The sequence below is a fragment of the Borostomias antarcticus genome (genome assembly GCF_949987555.1).
Source record: "Borostomias antarcticus genome assembly, chromosome: 16".
Lineage (NCBI taxonomy): Eukaryota > Metazoa > Chordata > Actinopteri > Stomiiformes > Stomiidae > Borostomias > Borostomias antarcticus.
In genome coordinates this window covers 9,749,959-9,769,958 of record NC_140249.1, presented here as the reverse complement: position 1 = coordinate 9,769,958, position 20,000 = coordinate 9,749,959, and the positions used below count along the sequence as shown (strand labels likewise).

The following is a 20,000-nucleotide window of genomic DNA, read 5'->3' as shown; positions in this document are numbered from 1 at the left end:
GATCCCTATGGGTGCAACTGTCAGTGTGTCCGCCTCCCAAGTGGGAGACCAGGGTTCTGACCCCGCCTGGGCCTCCCGTCACGTAGGGGTCACTCTGGTTCTGACCCTGTCTGTCTAATCCTGTCTGGGCCTGTAGGGGTCACTCTGGTTCTATCTCGCACAGCCAGACCTATCTCCACACTTCGTTTACGCTGTGCTAGCGCCGGAGACAGGTCTGGCTGGACATATTACCATTCTGCAATAGGGGGGGGGGCGATGCAGTATTTCTTTAAACCAATCACAGTCGTCTTGGGCGGAGCCAGCCCCCGGACGAAATCGTCTGTATCGAATCTGATTGGTGCCGAGAGAATCTCTCGGCCTGAATCAGATTAATTTTCGTCGCCAGTCTCGCCACTGATTGGGCAGTGTGACAACGAATGACAAGGTTTATAGCCAGTATGGGTCACTCTGGTTCTGACCCTGTGTGTCTGGGCCAGTATGGGTCACTCTGGTTCTGACCCTGTGTGTCTGGGCCTGTATGGGTCACTGTGGTTCTGACCCTGTGTGTCTGGGCCTGTATGGGTCACTCTGGTTCTGACCCTGTGTGTCTGGGCCTGTATGGGTCACTGTGGTTCTGACCCTCTCTCTCTGGCCCCCAGCTGAGGAGGTTCGACGTTCTGGGGCTGCACAGGAGCACGGTCACCGCCCTCGCCTGGAGCCCAAACGGCATGAAGCTGTTCTCTGGGGACGACAAGGGCAAGGTGGTCTACTCCGCTGTAGACCTGGACCAGGTAGGACCAGGCTGACAGATCACACTACAGACTACAGACTATACCCCAGGAGTCTACAGATCACACTACAGACTACACCCCAGCAGTCTACAGATCACACTAGAGACTACACCCCAGCAGTCTACAGATCACACTAGAGACTACACACCAGCAGTCTACAGATCACACTAGAGACTACACCCCAGGAGTCTACAGATCACACTAGAGACTACACCCCAGCAGTCTACAGATCACACTAGAGACTACAGACTACACCCCAGGAGTCTACAGATCACACTAGAGACTACACCCCAGGAGTCTACAGATCACACTACAGACTACACCCCAGGAGTCTACAGATCACACTAGAGACTACAGACTACACCCCAGGAGTCTACAGATCACACTAGAGACTACAGACTACACCCCAGGAGTCTGGGAGTTGATTTAATTTATTTTATTTTATGTTACCTTTATCTATCCAGGGGAACCCACTGAGACCAAGGTCTCATTTACAATGGTGCCCTAGTTACATACACAGTTAAATACAATGACAACATCTAAAACACACAGACTTCGACTCCACATGTGTGTGCGTGCGTGTGTGTGTTGTCCGTCCAGGGTGTGTGTAACGCGGTGCTGCTGTTTGAGGAGGCGTCGTCCATCGTGCAGCTGGAGTACAGTCAGAAGGTGCTACTGATCTCCACACACCAGCGCTCGCTGCTGCTCCACACCCAGGACCAGGACCAGAACCAGGCCCTGCAGCAGCTCGGAACCAAGCCACGCAAGAGGTACCAGCACAGCCCCGCTCTGCCCTAGTACAGGCCCACTCTGCCCTAGTACAGCCCCGCTCTGCCCTAGTACAGCCCCGCTCTGCCCTAGTACAGGCCCACTCTGCCCTAGTACAGCCCCGCTCTGCCCTAGTACAGCCCCGCTCTGCCCTAGTACAGGCCCACTCTGCCCTAGTACAGCCCTGCTCTGCCCTAGTACAGGCCCACTCTGCCCTAGTACAGCCCCGCTCTGCCCTAGTACAGCCACGCAAGAGGTACCAGCACAGCCCCGCTCTGCCCTAGTACAGGCCCACTCTGCCCTAGTACAGCCCTGCTCTGCCCTAGTACAGCCCCGCTCTGCCCTAGTACAGGCCCACTCTGCCCTAGTACAGCCCTGCTCTGCCCTAGTACAGCCCCGCTCTGCCCTAGTACAGCCCCGCTCTGCCCTAGTACAGCCCCGCTCTGCCCTAGGACAGCCCCGCAAGAGGTACCAGCACAGCCCTGCTCTGCCCTAGTACAGGCCCACTCTGCCCTAGTACAGCCCCGCTCTGCCCTAGTACAGGCCCACTCTACCCTAGTACAGGCCCACTCTACCCTAGTACAGCCCCGCTCTGCCCTAGTACAGGCCCACTCTGCCCTAGTACAGCCTCGCTCTGCCCTAGTACAGCCCTGCTCTGCCCTAGTACAGCCCCGCTCTGCCCTAGTACAGGCCCACTCTGCCCTAGTACAGGCCCACTCTACCCTAGTACAGGCCCACTCTACCCTAGTACAGCCCCGCTCTTCCCTAGTACAGGCCCACTCTACCCTAGTATCCTCGAGGAAGTAGGCTTAGTGGCAGACACGACAAAACGGTACTTCACCAAATCTACAGACAGTGCTAAATGCAATTTATGTAGAAAGTTAGTTGTGTCCAAAGGGGATTATTAATCAAGCTACCAATTACTTCACACTTGAAGTGGAACGTTAACTTGTTGTATATATACCTTGCACAATCCTAACAGGTAACAGTCAGCTAGTTGTCTGAACAGATTATCTTTAGACTCACACAGCACAATACATTCTGCTGACTTGCACTGAATGGATTAGCCAGGGTTGCATAATCCTGACTATTTTCGAGTTTCTGATTGATTTTGCTAGGCTATTATCAGCTATCAGCTACACATGCAAGCCTAAACAATGATGAAATCAGCCCACACATTATTAAATCATTAAAATACTCAGCTAAACTGCAGTACAAAAGGTCACACTTGTAATCTAGCAGGAGGAAGAAGTTGCACACTTATAGATACATCAGTTATGAGACCGAACCCAGCAGTTTCCCTTGGTGGTTATTTCTGCAAGACAATTCACACCCACAACTATTACACGATTTCTGTCTGTCCAACATTTTGACGGTTTGCTCATGAAATTACAATCACAACTAGGCCTGTTTCCCTGTCCCATCTAAACGTGTTCCCCTCTGAGAACTAATGTTGTAGTTTCTCTGAGAAGTGTTGTTTAGTAAGTTTAGTTTATTAAGTCCTTTCAGGAAACTCTTTACAGTCAGTGCATAAACGTCAAAGTGCAGTAAAGACAACAAGTACAATAGAAACATCAGACAGTTGCATGACGTGACATAACATTACATTACATTACACTACACACTACAGGACATACAGGCACACCGTCGGCTGGACCATAGACAGATGGTATTCATGTGTTTAGGGCACAAATAGCAGCAGGAATGAAGCTCTTGCTGAACTTGTCTTTTTTTACAGTTTAGCCTTCATCACTGCCTTGCTAAACCCGTACTTGACCTCTTTAAACCGTCTCCACTCCTCCTGACTTCCTCCTCCTCCAGCCCTAACTTCCTGTTTTGCTGTGAAGCAGGTCCTGTCATTGTTGTAGCTGATCTTTTTGCGAGTTGGAACACATACGTCCTCACATTCTAAACAGTAACGGTTTGGCTGTTGTAGCCTTTGTTCAATCTCTGAAAACGCCCATTGCCCAAGCCCACAGAACCATTGAGTTGGCAAAATAAAAAGTGGTAGTATTAGTGTTAATGTCGTTGGCAAATAGCCGTGTAATAAGAGGGATAACGTATGGTCAGCCAGTCATTATTGAAAAATAAGAGCCCTTCAGTGCGCTACAAAACCGAACGCTCTGTCAAGCTCTTATTTTTCCATAGTGACCGGCTGGCCATACGTTAGCCCTTACTTAATTTCCCCATGGAGGGTTTCCACCTCTGAGAATTCCTGGAATTCTGGCATCTGAGCATCTCCAAACCCATCAGAGTATGGCTCAGTGGTTCAGATGATTATGATGTAACCTGGTTGGTTGGTTATGGCTCAGTGGTTCAGATGATTATGATGATACCTGGTTGGTTGGTTATGGCTCAGTGGTTCACGTGATGATGATGATACCTGGGTTGGTTGGTTATGGCTCAGTGGTTCAGGTGATGATACCTGGGTTGGTTGGTTATGGCTCAGTGGTTCAGGTGATGATACCTGGGTTGGTTGGTTATGGCTCAGTGGTTCAGATGATTATGATACCTGGTTGGTTGGTTATGGCTCAGTGGTTCAGGTGATGATGATACCTGGTTGGTTGGTTATGGCTCAGTGGTTCAGGTGATGATGATACCTGGTTGGTTGGTTATGGCTCAGTGGTTCAGATGATGATGATACCTGGTTGGTTGGTTATGGCTCAGTGGTTCAGATGATGATGATACATGGTTGGTTGGTTATGGCTCAGTGGTTCAGATGATTATGGTACCTTGTTGGTTGGTTATGGCTCAGTGGTTCAGGTGATGATGATACCTGATTGGTTGGTTATGGCTCAGTGGTTCAGGTGATGATGATGATACATGGGTTGGTTGGTTATGGCTCAGTGGTTCAGATGATGATGATACCTGGTTGGTTGGTTATGGCTCAGTGGTTCAGATGATGATGATACCTGGTTGGTTGGTTATGGCTCAGTGGTTCAGGTGATAATGTAACCTGGTTGGTTGGTTATGGATCAGTGGTTCAGATTATGATGATACCTGGTTGGTTGGTTATGGCTCAGTGGTTCAGATGATTATGATACCTGGTTAGTTGGTTATGGCTCAGTGGTTCAGGTGATGATGATACCTGGTTGGTTGGTTATGGCTCAGTGGTTCAGGTGATGATCATGATACCTGGTTGGTTGGTTATGGCTCAGTGGTTCAGGTGATGATGTAACCTGGTTGGTTGGTTATGGCTCAGTGGTTCAGATAATGATGATACCTGGTTGGTTGGTTATGGCCCAGTGGTTCAGATGATGATGTAACCTGGTTGGTTGGTTATGGCTCAGTGGTTCAGGTGATGATGTAACCTGGTTGGTTGGTTATGGCTCAGTGGTTCAGATGATGATGATACCTGGTTGGTTATGGCTCAGTGATTCAGATGATTATGATACCTGGTTGGTTGGTTATGGCTCAGTGGTTCAGGTGATGATGATACCTGGTTGGTTGGTTATGGCTCAGTGGTTCAGGTGATGATGATGATACCTGGGTTGGTTGGTTATGGCTCAGTGGTTCAGATGATGATGATACCTGGTTGGTTGGTTATGGCTCAGTGGTTCAGATGATGATACCTGGGTTGGTTGGTTATGGCTCAGTGGTTCAGATGATTATGATACCTGGTTGGTTGGTTATGGCTCAGTGGTTCAGGTGATGATGATACCTGGTTGGTTGGTTATGGCTCAGTGGTTCAGATGATGATGATACCTGGTTGGTTGGTTATGGCTCAGTGGTTCAGATGATGATGATACATGGTTGGTTGGTTATGGCTCAGTGGTTCAGATGATGATGATACCTGGTTGGTTGGTTATGGCTCAGTGGTTCAGGTGATGATGATACCTGATTGGTTGGTTATGGCTCAGTGGTTCAGGTGATGATGATGATACATGGGTTGGTTGGTTATGGCTCAGTGGTTCAGATGATGATGATACCTGGTTGGTTGGTTATGGCTCAGTGGTTCAGATGATGATGATACCTGGTTGGTTGGTTATGGCTCAGTGGTTCAGGTGATAATGTAACCTGGTTGGTTGGTTATGGATCAGTGGTTCAGATGATGATGATACCTGGTTGGATGGTTATGGCTCAGTGGTTCAGATGATAATGATACCTGGTTAGTTGGTTATGGCTCAGTGGTTCAGGTGATGATGATACCTGGTTGGTTGGTTATGGCTCAGTGGTTCAGGTGATGATCATGATACCTGGTTGGTTGGTTATGGCTCAGTGGTTCAGGTGATGATGTAACCTGGTTGGTTGGTTATGGCTCAGTGGTTCAGATAATGATGATACCTGGTTGGTTGGTTATGGCCCAGTGGTTCAGATGATGATGTAACCTGGTTGGTTGGTTATGGCTCAGTGGTTCAGGTGATGATGTAACCTGGTTGGTTGGTTATGGCTCAGTGGTTCAGATGATGATGATACCTGGTTGGTTATGGCTCAGTGATTCAGATGATTATGATACCTGGTTGGTTGGTTATGGTTCAGTGGTTCAGGTGATGATGATACCTGGTTGGTTGGTTATGGCTCAGTGGTTCAGGTGATGATGATGATACCTGGGTTGGTTGGTTTGGCTCAGTGGTTCAGATGATGATGATACCTGGTTGGTTGGTTATGGCTCAGTGGTTCAGATGATGATGATACCTGGTTGGTTGGTTATGGCTCAGTGGTTCAGATGATTATGATACCTGGTTGGTTGGTTATGGCTCAGTGGTTCAGGTGATGATGATACCTGGTTGGTTGGTTATGGCTCAGTGGTTCAGGTGATGATGATGATACCTGAGTTGGTTGGTTATGGCTCAGTGGTTCAGATGATGATGATACCTGGTTGGTTGGTTATGGCTCAGTGGTTCAGATGATGATGATACCTGGTTGGTTGGTTATGGCTCAGTGGATCAGGTGATGATGTAACCTGGTTGGTTGGTTATGGCTCAGTGGTTCAGGTGATGATGATACCTGGTTGGTTGGTTCTGTCTCCTCAGTGGTGGAAAGTTCGGCGCATGCTTCCAGCCGGGGCTGTGCAAGCAGAGTGACCTGCAGGTGCTGGCGGCGCGTCCGGGGCTGCGTCTGTGGAGGACGGACGTGCGCGGCGTGGTGGAGGACACGCGTCTGCTCAAGCCCCTGTTCAGCCAGGACGTGCCCCAGTTCCAGCTGCTCCCCCGGGCCGCGCCCTCGGGGGCCTACCGGCCGGCCGACAGGCAGCTGGGCCTGCTCTCCTGCTTCCTCAGGGATGGGTGGCTGCTCAGCTGGAACGAATACAGCGTCTATGTCCTGGACTGTCTCAATCAGGTAACTTACTGTCTGTACCAGTTAATATACCGTACCATACTAGGTAATATACCGTACCATACCAGGTAATATACTGTATCAAACCAGGTAATATACTGTACCATACCAGGTAATATACCGTACCATACCAGGTGATATACTGTATCAAACCAGGTAATATACTGTACCATACCAGGTAATATACTGTATCAAACCAGGTAATATACTGTACCATACCAGGTAATATACCGTACCATGCCAGGTAATATACCGTACCATGCCAGGTATTATACTGTATCAAACCAGGTAATATACTGTACCACAGCAAGGAATAGAACATACCACACCAAGTAATATACTGTATCACACTAGGTAATATACTGTACCACACCAGGTAATATACCATATCACACCAGGTAGTACTGTACACAGTCAATCAATCAATCAAAGCTTTATTTATATAGCGCATTTCATACCCAGAGGCAACACAATGCGCTTTACAGAGAACAAGGGAGGTGGGCAGACATCCCACCCCTACATATTCCAGAGGGAAGCAAAAAAAACAGTAATCACCCGGGGGCCAGATAAGTGAGCTGTAAAAATTCTTCCCTGACCCCTCTCAACGAGGCGATCGAGCAAGCTCCTGGAGTATGTTTGTCTACCGGCTAAGAACATTTATAGAGCAATAAATAACATTAAATGGCAAACATTGGTGTATGTCTGTGTGTGCATAAATGTGCCTGGGCCCAGATAGAGGCAGGGTCAGGGGTAGGATCGGGGTAGGAAAAGGATACGGACCCGGGTTAGGGTGAGGGGAAGGGGATCTGAGCCCAGGACTGGTGTCTGTCAGTGTGTGTGTGAGTGTGCCTGGGTCCAGGTAGAGGCAGGGGTCAGGGGTAGGGTGGGGGTAGGCAGAGGATACGGACCCGGGTTAGGGTGAGGGGAAGGGGGTACTGGACCCGGGCCTAAGGCCGGAAGTGGACTGTTGTATGTCTGTGTGTGCGTGTGTGTGTGTTAACTAATTTGCTACGACATCTGCAGCAGACACAGGGGTATCTATCGGACAGTGGTGGAGATTGGCTGGTGACCTAGTATCTCCACACTTGGTTTATGCTGTGCCAGTGCTGGAGAAAGGTCTGGCTGCACTCATTACCATTGGGAGATGGGGTGGATGACAAGGTTTGTCTATGAAGGTATTTTTGGTGCAAAAGTGCTGAACACCTGTAACAGTGGAATTGTAGTCGTAGAAAAATAGTCACACATGCGTATCAGTAAATTCAAAGTCACAAAGAAAATTTGCACACTTGTAGGAGTAAATTTCGTAGTCAGAGAGAAAAGTTGCACACTTGTAGGAGTAAATTCGTAGTCACAGAGAAATGTTGCACACTTGTAGGATTTATTTACTCTCTCATACAAACACAACAACAAATCAGCAGCTAAGGGTACACACATTTATGTCTGTGGGTACACGAATGACTGCGGCAGTGGCTAGTTGCAAAACTAGAATGGAGAAGTAAGACGCCTCCTTCCCTCCACTAGTCCGGGGGTCCACCTTGGGCAAGTGGTAGTACCCCCTAGCCCCCCTACCTGGGGTTACAGGCAAAAACCCTGATGAAATTACAACTACAAGGAAGAGAGACCCGGCCCGGAGGAAGCCCGGGGCCCTCGTCTGGAGCCAGGCCCAGACGGAGGGCCCGCATGCGAGCGCCTGGTGGCCGGGCTTACCACGGAGCCCGGCCGGGCCCAGCCCGAATAAGCAACGTGGAAGCACCATCTCCTCCTCCATCGTCCCGTGGACCCACCACCCGCGGGAGGAATTGTCGGGGTCGGGTGCGCTGCCAACTAGGTGGCGGTGAAGGCGGGGGACACCGACGGACCGGACCCGGGCGGCAAAGGCTGGCTCTGGGGACATGGAACGTGACCTCGCTGGGGGGGAAGGAGCCGGAGCTTGTGAGGGAGGTGGAGCGATACCAATTACACCTGGTGGGGCTAACCTCCACGCACAGCACCGGCGCCGGAACCAAACTCCTGGATAGGGGTTGGACCCTGTTCTTCTCCGGAGATGCTCACGGTATGAGGCGTAAGGCAGGTGTGGCTATACTAGCTAGCCCCCAGCTGAGCGCCTCTGTGCTGGAGTTCACCCCAGTGGACGAGAGGGTCGCCTCCCTGCGCCTTAGGACTGTGGGGGGGGGGACTCTGACTGTGGTTTGTGCTTATGCACCGAACAGCAGTTCAGAGTACTCAGCCTTCCTGCATACCCTGAGTGGAGTCCTTTTGGGGGCTCCTGCAGGGGACTCCAGTGTCCTACTGGGGGACTTCAATGCACACGTAGGCAATGATGGAGAAACTTGGAGGGGCGTGATTGGGAGGCATGGCCACCACGATCTGAACCCGAGTGGTGTTTTGTTGTTGGACTTCTGTGCTAGTCACGGTTTGTCCATAACAAACACCATGTTCGAACACAAGGATGCCCACAAGTACACCTGGCATCAGAACACCTTAGGCCGAAGGTCGATGATCGATTTCGTTATCGTATCATCTGATCTGAGGCCATGCGTTTTGGACACTCGGGTAAAGAGAGGGGCAGAGCTGTCCACTGATCACCATCTGGTGGTGAGCTGGTTTCGATGGCGGGGGAAACTTCTGGACAGACCTGGAAAACCCAAGCGTGTAGTGAGGGTGAACTGGGAACGTCTGGAGGAAGAGCCTGTCCGGAGAGATTTCAATTGCCACCTCCGGCGGAGCTTCTCAGGCATCCCTGTGGAGGTTGGGGACATCGAGCATGAGTGGTCGGTGTTCAAAGCCTCCATTGCTGAAGCTGCGGCTGTGAGCTGTGGCCTGAGGGCCATAGGTACCTCAAGGGGCGGTAACCCTCGGACACCGTGGTGGACAGCGGTGGTGAGGGAAGCCGTCCGACTGAAGAAGGAGGCCTTCCGGGTTATGTTAGCCCGGGAGACCCCAGAAACAGTTGCAGGGTATCGACTGGCCCGGAGGGCTGCGGCTTCGGCCGTGACCAAGGCAAAGCAGCGGGTGTGGGAGGAGTTCGGAGAAACCATGGAGAAGGACTTTCGGTCGGCACCAAAGTGTTTCTGGAAGACCATCAGACACCTCAGGAAGGGAAAGCGGGGGACCATCCAAGCTGTATACAGCAAGGAGGGGACACTGCTGACCTCAACTGAGGAGGTTGTTGAGCGTTGGAAGGAGCACTTTGAGGAACTCCTGAACCCGACTAATCCACCCTCTACGATCGAGGCAGAGCCGGAAGATGATGGGGGGTCGTCAATGTCCTTGGAGGAGGTCACTGAGGTAGTCAAACAACTCCACAGTGGCAGAGCCCCAGGGACTGATGAGATCCGTCCAGAAATGCTGAAGGCTCTGGGTGTAGAGGGGCTGTCTTGGTTGACACGCCTCTGTAACATTGCGTGGAAGTCTGGGTCAGTGCCGAAGGAGTGGCAGACTGGGGTGGTGGTCCCAATATTCAAAAAAGGGGACCAGAGGGTGTGTGCGAATTATAGAGGCATCACATTACTCAGCCTCCCAGGGAAAGTTTACTCCAAGGTGCTGGAAAGGAGGGTCCGGCCGATAGTCGAACCTCAGATCGAAGAGGAACAATGCGGATTTCGTCCTGGTCGTGGAACTACCGACCAGCTCTTCACTCTCGCAAGGATCTTGGAGGGGGCTTGGGAGTTTGCCCAACCTGTCTACATGTGTTTTGTGGACTTGGAGAAGGCTTACGACCGGGTCCCCCGAGAGGTCTTGTGGAGGGTTATGCGGGAGTATGGGGTGAGGGGGTCCCTACTTAGGGCCATCCAATCCCTGTACACCCAGAGCGAGAGCTGTGTCCGGGTCCTCGGCAGTAAGTCGTCTGCCTTTCCGGTGGGTGTTGGCCTCCGCCAGGGCTGCGCTTTGTCACCAATCCTGTTTGTGATTTTCATGGACAGGATATCGAGGCGTAGCCGGGGGGAGGTGGGTTTGCAGTTCGGTGAGCTGGTGATCACGTCACTGCTTTTTGCAGATGATGTGGTCCTGATGGCATCAGCTGCCTGCGACCTCCAGCACTCTCTGGATAGGTTCGCAACTGAGTGTGAAGCGGCTGGGATGAGAATAAGCACTTCTAAATCTGAGGCCATGGTTCTCAGCAGGAAACCGGTGGCCTGTCCGCTCCGAGTAGGAAATGAGTCCTTACCCCAAGTGAAGGAGTTCAAGTATCTGGGGGTCTTGTTCACGAGTGAGGGAACCATGGAGAGGGAGTTTGGCCGGAGAATCGGAGCAGCTGGTGCGGTTCTGCAGTCGCTATACCGCACTGTTGTGACGAAAAGAGAGCTGAGCCAAAAGGCAAAGCTCTCGATCTACCGGTCTATCTTCGTCCCCACCCTCACCTATGGTCATGAAGGATGGGTCATGACCGAAAGAACGAGATCACGGATACAAGCGGCCGAAATGAGTTTTCTCCGGAGGGTGGCTGGGGTCTCCCTGAGAGATCGGGTGAGAAGTTCAGTCATCCGGGAGAGACTCGGAGTAGAGCCGCTGCTCCTTTGCGTCGAAAGGAGCCAGTTGAGGTGGTTCGGGCATCTAGTGAGGATGCCTCCTGGGCGCCTCCCTAGGGAGGTGTTCCAGGCGTGTCCGGCTGGGAGGAGGCCGCGGGGTAGACCCAGGACTAGGTGGCGGGACTACATCTCCGCACTGGCCTGTGAGCGGCTAAAGATTCCCCAGGCAGAGCTGGTTGATGCTGCTAGGGAAAGGGATGTCTGGGGCCCCTTGCTGGAGCTGCTGCCTCCGCGACCCGACCCTGGATAAGCGGATGAAGATGATGATGATGATGATGGTACACGAATGACTTTTGCACCAACTGTCTCAGGGGCGGGGCACTGGTCAGAGATTGGCCAATCAACAGAGCCCTTGTACACATGTCATTTAGCGCCATACACAAATTGGCTGCCGCAAAGAACCCTCAGATCTGTCGTACAGTTAAATTGGGGATACTTGCCTTAAGTAGTCACTATAGGCCTACATGTTTGCATTGTTATGGATGTCATTGTAAATTGACCCATTTGTACGTTGATAAGTTAGGCCTTTTATTCATGGGCCACCCTGTGAAGCATTAAGCTACGTGCAATATAGATCCAAACCCCATTACCCATGCAACAACACTATAAGCTTATAATGATTATCAGTTTGGATATCAGCAGCCAACTAATAATATTCTCTTTCTCTTTCTGCCTTTTGCACTCGGCTCCATTCTTGCTGCATATGTATTAGGGGCGTATCACTGACCATTCATAGGCAATTGTGGGCGTTAATTGGGGTGTGATCAGAACGCGCGTTCACGTGCGGCAAGTTAAGTGTTGATTGTGATTTATAAAGGGCCTAACTGAACATGGGCTATGATACGTAGCGTTTTATAAATCTGAGATTTTTTCTGCGTATATTTTCGTACTTACTTAGCTAAGCAAACTTAGTTATGTGGATTCCATGCAACTTTTATAAATGAGGCCCCAGGTACTCACCAGGCACTCACCAGGCACTCACCAGGCACTCACCAGGTACTCACCAGGTACTACCCAGGTACCTCAGAGTAGAGCCTCTATTTTACAGACCGTCTTAAGACTGTAAAATACAGACAGACTGCCTGTATAATGCTTTTAGCTGTATATAATCAGCTCCTTTCCTCAGCTGGTTCTGTATATAAGCAGCTCCTCTCAGCTGGTTCTGTATATAAGCAGGTCCTCTCAGCTGGTTCTGTATATAAGCAGCTCCTCTCAGCTGGTTCTGTATATAAGCAGCTCCTCTCAGCTGGTTCTGTATATAAGCAGGTCCTCTCAGCTGGTTCTGTATATAAGCAGCTCTCAGCTGGTTCTGTATATAAGCAGGTCCTCTCAGCTGGTTCTGTATATAAGCAGCTCCTCTCAGCTGGTTCTGTATATAAGCAGGTCCTCTCAGCTGGTTCTGTATATAAGCAGCTCCTCTCAGCTGGTTCTGTATATAAGCAGCTCCTCTCAGCTGGTTCTGTATATAAGCAGGTCCTCTCAGCTGGTTCTGTATATAAGCAGCTCCTCTCAGCTGGTTCTGTATATAAGCAGGTCCTCTCAGCTGGTTCTGTATATAAGCAGCTCTCAGCTGGTTCTGTATATAAGCAGGTCCTCTCAGCTGGTTCTGTATATAAGCAGCTCCTCTCAGCTGGTTCTGTATATAAGCAGGTCCTCTCTGGTTTCTCTTCTGTCCCCAGGTGATTGTCGGGGCGGTGGAGAGCGGTGGGGACATTGTGTCGGTGTCCTGCACCGAGAATGAGATCTTCATCCTGAAGGGCGACCGGGACATCGTCCGCATCTCCAACAGCCCAGAGGGGATGGGCTCGTACGGTGAGGTCACACACTGACTCACTGACCGCTCTCCTCAACCAGCGCCCCCTGTCACCGGCCAGGCCAGCGCTCACACCCAGACACCAGCACCCCCGTCACCGGCCAGGCCAGCGCTCACACCCAGACACCACAACACCTCCTGTACTCTGAGAACAATATGATGTGATTGTGACTCTTTGCAGGGTGGTGGAATGTTTTTTGGTTTCATAGACCTATCCTGATCCCCTCTTCTCTTTTCACCATCCCTCTCTCTCTGCTCATCCCCCTCTCTCTCTCCTCATCCTCTCTCTCCCCATCCCCCTCATCCCTCTCCTCATCCCCATCTCTCTCTCCTCATCCTCTCTCTCCTCATCCCTCTCTCTCTCCTCATCCCTCTCTCTCTCCTCATCCCTCTCTCTCCTCATCCCCATCTCTCTCTCCTTATCTCTCTCTCCTCATCCCCCTCTCCTCATCTCTCTCTCCTCATCCCTCTCTCTCTCTCTCCTCATCTCCTCATCCCCTCTCTCCTCATCCCCCTCTCTCATCATCCCTCTCTCTCTCTCCTCATCCCTCTCTCTCTCCTCATCTCTCTCTCCTCATCCCTCTCTCTCATCATCCCTCTCTCTCTCCTCATCCCTCTCTCCTCATCTCTCTCCTCATCCCTCTCTCTCTCCTCATCCCTCTCTCTCCTCATCCTTCTCTCTCTCTCTCCTCATCCCTCTCTCTCCTCATCTCTCTCTCTCCTCATCTCTCTCTCCTCATCCCTCTCTCTCATCTTCCCTCTCTCTCTCCTCATCCCTCTCTCTCCTCATCTCTCTCCTCATCCTTCTCTCTCTCTCCTCATCCCTCTCCTCATCCCCATCTCTCTCTCCTCATCCCTCTCTCCTCATCCCCATCTCTATCTCCTCATCCTCTCTCTCCTCATCCCCCTCTCTCATCATCCCTCTCTCTCCTCATCCTCTCTCTCCTCATCCCTCTCTCTCTCTCCTCATCCTCTTTCTCCTCATCCCTCTCTCTCCTCATCCCTCTCTCTCTCCTCATCCCTCTCTCTCTCCTCATCCCTCTCTCTCCTCATCCCTCTCTCTCCTCATCCCTCTCTCTCCTCATCCTCTTTCTCCTCATCCCTCTCTCTCCTCATCCCTCTCTCTCTCCTCATCCCTCTCTCTCCTCATCCCTCTCTCTCCTCATCCCTCTCTCTCCTCATCCATCTCTCTCACCTCATCCCTCTCTCTCTCCTCATCCTCTCTCTCCTCATCCCCCTCTCTCTGTCTCTCTCTCTCTCTCTGTCTCTCTCTCTCTCTCCTCCAGTGTCTGACCTGTCCCTCCCTCTGAGCTCTCCCCTGACCACGCCCACCATCCTGCTCCCACCAACCGGCTCGGTGGAAACGGCCCAACCAATCAGAACCATGGCCATCATCGTGGAGCAGCAGGGGGGGGCGAGGCGGGGGGAGGAGCAGGAGGAGGAGGGCGTGGAGGAGGTGGAGGAGGCAGAGGAGGAGCTGGAGCTCGGCGACAGCCCCCAGGAGGCGGAGGAGGAGCACAGGCGCGGGGGGCCGGAGGGGGCAGGGCCGTGGGAGCCGGGCTGCAGCCGCTACGCCGCCCCCCTGCCCCTGGAGGACCTGGTGGTCCGGCCAATCAGGGTGAAGAAGAAAGCCAAGCGGCGGCGGCAGGGTGAGCGGCGTTACCGTGACGACCTGTACTCCCCTGACAGGACGCTCTAGCCAGGTTTGAGCTAGAGGTCTTCTCGGGTCTAAAATGTGGACCCGAAACCGAGATGGACCCGAGACATTCGTTCCGAGATCTGACTAAATCCGATCATTTTTTTAAATATGTATACCGGACCCGATTTTGTCCGAGAGAAGGAGTAAGACAGAGACCCGAGACCCGAGTCGGATCGGGTATTTTACGGATCCGACAGATAGTAGTAGCAAGTAGCCTAGTAGCATTAATCGCTTAGGCTGTCACGGCTGTTGGCTTGCATGCTGTTGCATCACAGTTTGATGGAATTGCGATTTATCCTCTCAATCTCGACAGGATCAATCGCTGTTTTGTCAGGCTGTGATGTGGCAGCATGGAAATGAAACAGCCGTAAATAAATAAGGCTACACAAAGCTGCCGCTAGGTTTGACCTCTTTATATTCATTTCTTTTCAGCTAATTTTTCACAAGGTAGGCTACTGGTGGTGGCTGCCGTGTCTCCGCTCGCGTCGCAGTCTCACTGAATTTGCGTCATGTGTTTCTCTGACCCGAGGTAATAGAATTGGATCCACCCGAACCCAATTGACCATAATAAAAGCGTGGAAATGTGGACCCGGACCCGTACGGGTCTCGGGTCCGGTTCGGGTACTCTCGGATTTACCCGACCCGTGAAGACCTCTAGTTTGAGCCACGCCGAGAGGGTCTCCGGTCTCACCTGTGTTTGCTCTGCCCCCACAGAGAGCGGCGGTGGGAACCGTCTGTCAGAGAACAGCAGCTGGTCGGAGGGGACGCTCAGCCTGCCGGACGACCAGCTCTCGGACCGCACCAGCCTCACCTGCAGCAGCCTGGACCTGCAGAGCAACGACCGCTCTCCCCCGGGACAGGACCCCGAGCAGGACCGGGACCCGGACCCCACGGCCCACAGCAGCTGCTCAGAACCGTCAGCCACCTCCCAGGGGCCGGGGCCGGACCCCGGCTCCCTGGCCTTCCTCCCCCTCCAGGACACGGACCCAGAGAGGGAGGAGGGAGGAGGGCCCCACGCCCCCACCCCGGACGTGGACCTCCTGCTGGAGTGCACCTTCTCTTACATGCAGGCCTCGGAGGAGCAGGAGCCAATGGAAGAGCAGGAGGACGAGTTCCTGAGCCCTCTGATTGGCCCGGAGGACTCGGACCCCCCCGGCGGCGCTCCGGAGAGGATGGACTTGTCCCCCGGCGGCGAGCCCTGCCCGTCCAGCGACGAGGAGGACATCTACGCCTCCGGGGACCCGTCCGGCGGGGGAACGGACCTGGCCGGCCTACAGGGCAGCAGTGGAGCGGAGCAGCCGGACCGGGCCAGGAACACGGCTGACCAGGTACCCACACCCTCACAACACAGCACCCAGGACCAGGGCTGACCAGGTACCCACACCCTCACAACACAGCACCCAGGACCAGGGCTGACCAGGTACCCACACCCTCACAACACAGCACCCAGGACCAGGGCTGACCAGGTACCCACACCCTCACAACACAGCACCCAGGACCAGGGCTGACCAGGTACCCACACCCTCACAACACAGAACCCAGGAACAGGGCTGACCAGGTACCCACACCCTCACAACACAGCACCCAGGACCAGGGCTGACCAGGTACCCACACCCTCACAACACATCACCCACACACTCCTGCAGCTGGCGGAGAGCTGGATGGGTAATGTAGTTCTTGTCCTGCAGCTGGCGGAGAGCTGGATGGGTAATGTAGTTCTTGTCCTGCAGCTGGCGGAGAGCTGGATGGGGTACTCTGGGCCTGGCTGTGGTATCCTGAGCCTGGCGGTGACCGACCGCTTCGTCTGGTGTCTGGACTTCAAGGGAGGCCTGTACTGCAGTGCCCTGCCCGACGGGGGCCTCAGCTGGCAGAAGTTCGAGGACAACGTCCACCAGGTGGCAGTCTCGCCCTCAGGTCAGACACAAGCCAGCTCAACCCTGCACAACTTTATTATCCCTGATCCCTGCAATCCCTGCTGAGGCCACCAGGAGGGCCCAGACAGAACACATGCACAACATGTGTATAATATAGTAAAGTAATCTCATTAACAGTAATAATGTAGTGAAAGTAAGGTAACAGAGAAGCTGTGGCCCCCAGGCTCCCTGCTGTGGAAGGTGGAGCAGAAGAGCATGACGGCATACGCCTGCGGTAAGGTCACCATCAGAGGGAAGCGCCACTGGTACAAGGCCCTGGACCAGACCGCCTTCCTGGCCCTCAGCGACGACACCGCCTGGATCATCCGCACCAACGGAGACCTCTACCTGCAGACAGGTGAGCTGCTACACACACACACACACAGACAGACAGGTGAGCTGCTACACACACACACACAGACACACAAATATGACCCACGCTCGTTACATAACTTCTATAACATCCAGTGACAAAATATGTCATGGTACCGTAGTATGTCCACACCAAGGATTGAACTCACAACGGTGATAGGCAGCGCACTATCCACTCGGCCACCGCTGACCTGGGAAATCTGTGGAGTGTTTTTGTTTTGATGTTCTGGGACCACTGCCTCTTGTGGTAGCAACATAGAACTGCAGGTCAACAACGACAAGGAGGAAGGGAGTGAAAAATAGGATCCCCTCTTCTTGGTGTGTCGGCTTACAGCCAACAAACAAAAACCCCCACCAAGTTAGAATGAGCGGTAGAACCATGGCGTCACAGCAGAGCTGTGGTGGGGCTGTGGAGCCTGGTTGATTGGCTGGTTGCTCCCTGGGCGGGGCTGTGGAGCCTGGTTGATTGGCTGGTTGCTCAATGGGCCGGGCTGTGGAGCCTGTTTGATTGGCTGGTTGCCACGCTGTCCGTGGTGCTGAAGCTGGAGGGCAAGGCCACGCTGTCCGTGGTGCTGAAGCTGGGGGGCGGGGCGTTGGCTGCTCTGGGCGTGGTCGTGTCTGTGAATGGCGCCACTGGGGCAGCCTCGTGCCGCCTGGCAGTCGGGAGGATGCCACAACACACACACACACACACACACAGAGACACACACAGACAGACACAGACAGACACACACAGATGCTCTCACAAGCTCATATCTGAGACTGTTGATGTGTGTCGATGTTGATTCACAGTGTGTGTATGTGTCTGTCTGTCTGCGTGAGTGTGTGTGTGCGTGCGTGTGTGTGTGTGTGAGTGTGTGTGTGAGTGTGTGTGCGTGTGTCTGTGCGTGTGTGTGTGTGTGTGTGTGTGTGTGAGTGTGTGTGTCTGTGTGTGTGTGTCTGTGTGCGTGTGTGTGTGTGTGTCTGTGTGTGTATGTGTGTGTGTGTGTGTGTGTGAGTGTGAGTGTGTGTGTGTGTGTGTGTGTGTGTGTGTGTGTGTGTCTCCAGGGCTGAGCGTGGAGCGTCCGTGTGCGCGGGCGGTGAAGGTGGACTGCCCGTGCCCCATGTCCCAGGTGGCAGCGCGGGGGGGCGTGGTCTGGGCGCTCAGCGAGCAGCGAGCCGTCTTCTACAGGGAGGGGCTCAGCAGCTTCTGCTCAGAGGGGGAGGGGTGGAAGTACGACAAGATCAGGTACCAGACATCTGTCTGTCTGTCTGCTTGCTTGCTTGCCTGTCTGTCCGTCTACCTGTCTGTCTGTCTGTCTGTCTGCTTGCTTGCCTGTCTGTCTGTCTGTCTGTCTGTCTGTCTGTCTGTCTGTCTGTCTGTCTGTCTTTCTGTCTGTCTGTCTGTCTGTCTGTCTGTCTGTCTGTCTGTCTGTCTGTCTGTCTGTCTGTCTGTCTGTCTGTCTAAATCAAAATGGTCCAGTAGCAGTCCAGCCCTCTCAGTCCTCTCATAGCCCTTTTCTACCAAGAAGGAACCGGTTCTAGCCGGTTTGCGAACCTAATTTTGAACGCTTCCAAGCATTTCGACCAAAAAGTTGGTTCTGAACCGGCACCAAAAAATAGTAGGTTTTTCAGCGCGAACCGTGATGATATAATGACGTACAACGGTCCCGCTCAAAACTAGTCGAAACGGGTTCCCTAGATGGAACCAAGGTTCCAAGAATTCAGAACCGGACCGTTGGTGGAAAAGGGCTATCATATCTCCAGAGGGCGGAATTTGAGCTGTTGACCTCTCCCAGTCTGATGTGCTGTGTGTTCTGACCCGTCCATCTGGTGTGTGCTGTGTGTTCTGACCCGTCTGATGTGCTGTGTGTTCTGACCCGTCCGTCTTATGTGTGCTGTGTGTTCTGACCCGTCTGATGGGCTGTGTTCTGACCCGCGTAGCGAGGGCCAGGGCCTGGAGCCCATCTGCCTCTCTCTGGGGGAGCAGGGGACGGTCTGGGCTCTGGACACCAGCGGCAGCCTGTGGTTCCGGACCGGCGTCACCGCCTGCAAACCACAGGGGGACGACCAGCACTGGTGGCAGGTAGGACCGCACACACACATACACACACACGTAAACACACACACACACGCACACACACGTAAACTATGGGGGGTGAAATGTGCCATTTCTTATGGGGGGTGAAATGTGCCATTTCTTACCGCACGGAGCGAACTGAGCTGCATACGGAGCTGACAAACGTACGTGTTTACGTGAGTGAATCCATTCGACTCCCATTGTATTTGATAGGAGGACTGACGTGACTCACGACATTTTGTCCTAGCGACGGCGGCGGCCTGAAGTAAGTCAGCAATGTGTGCATTGGTCGCGGCATTCGCGTGGCTCACGTTAGCTCACGTAATTATGGCCCGTGTGGATTTGCTAACTGAGAAGACAAACCTGACGAACGTCGCTACTTGCCCACGCGTGGTATTGCGAACGTAGCTAACGTCGCTACTTGTCCACGAGTGGTATTGAGGAACGTCGCCGTCACCATCATTAGGTTACTTAAGCTGCTAGTTGTCTTGTTAGCTCTGATATGGCTAGCCAGCCTCCGTCCAGTGAGATCACTGATATGACAACTTAACGTTAGATTATTGAGCCTAAATAATAGCAGGCTACTAACAGATAACCTGGTTAATATATGTTATTATTCCTACTATTGTGCTTACTGTGTGTTGCTGACAAGATAAATTATGTTATATTATTATTGCCACCGTCATTTGGCTTAGCTTATGTTCTCCAGCCACGCCAAGTGCTGTGGTAGTAGCTAACTCACTGGTGTTATATTTATTTACATTGTCCCTGCATCCTGTCTAATATGTCTCCATCTGTGT

The 20,000-nt window shown here is 52.7% G+C and overlaps 1 protein-coding gene across 1 annotated transcript in view; it reads left to right on the top strand.

Annotated features, from left to right (window-relative positions):
- The window catches only part of tecpr2 (tectonin beta-propeller repeat containing 2), a 45,087-nt gene that overhangs the window by 3,375 nt on the left and 21,712 nt on the right, over positions 1-20,000 (top strand). Inside the window, exons 4-14 of the mRNA XM_084451287.1 lie at positions 639-770; positions 1,371-1,540; positions 6,512-6,818; positions 13,024-13,156; positions 14,444-14,571; positions 14,659-14,806; positions 15,571-16,184; positions 16,587-16,770; positions 16,954-17,127; positions 18,189-18,369; positions 19,065-19,206. Of these exons, the coding sequence (XP_084307413.1) occupies positions 639-770; positions 1,371-1,540; positions 6,512-6,818; positions 13,024-13,156; positions 14,444-14,571; positions 14,659-14,806; positions 15,571-16,184; positions 16,587-16,770; positions 16,954-17,127; positions 18,189-18,369; positions 19,065-19,206 (2,313 nt within the window). The remainder of the gene's footprint in view (positions 1-638; positions 771-1,370; positions 1,541-6,511; positions 6,819-13,023; positions 13,157-14,443; positions 14,572-14,658; positions 14,807-15,570; positions 16,185-16,586; positions 16,771-16,953; positions 17,128-18,188; positions 18,370-19,064; positions 19,207-20,000) is intronic.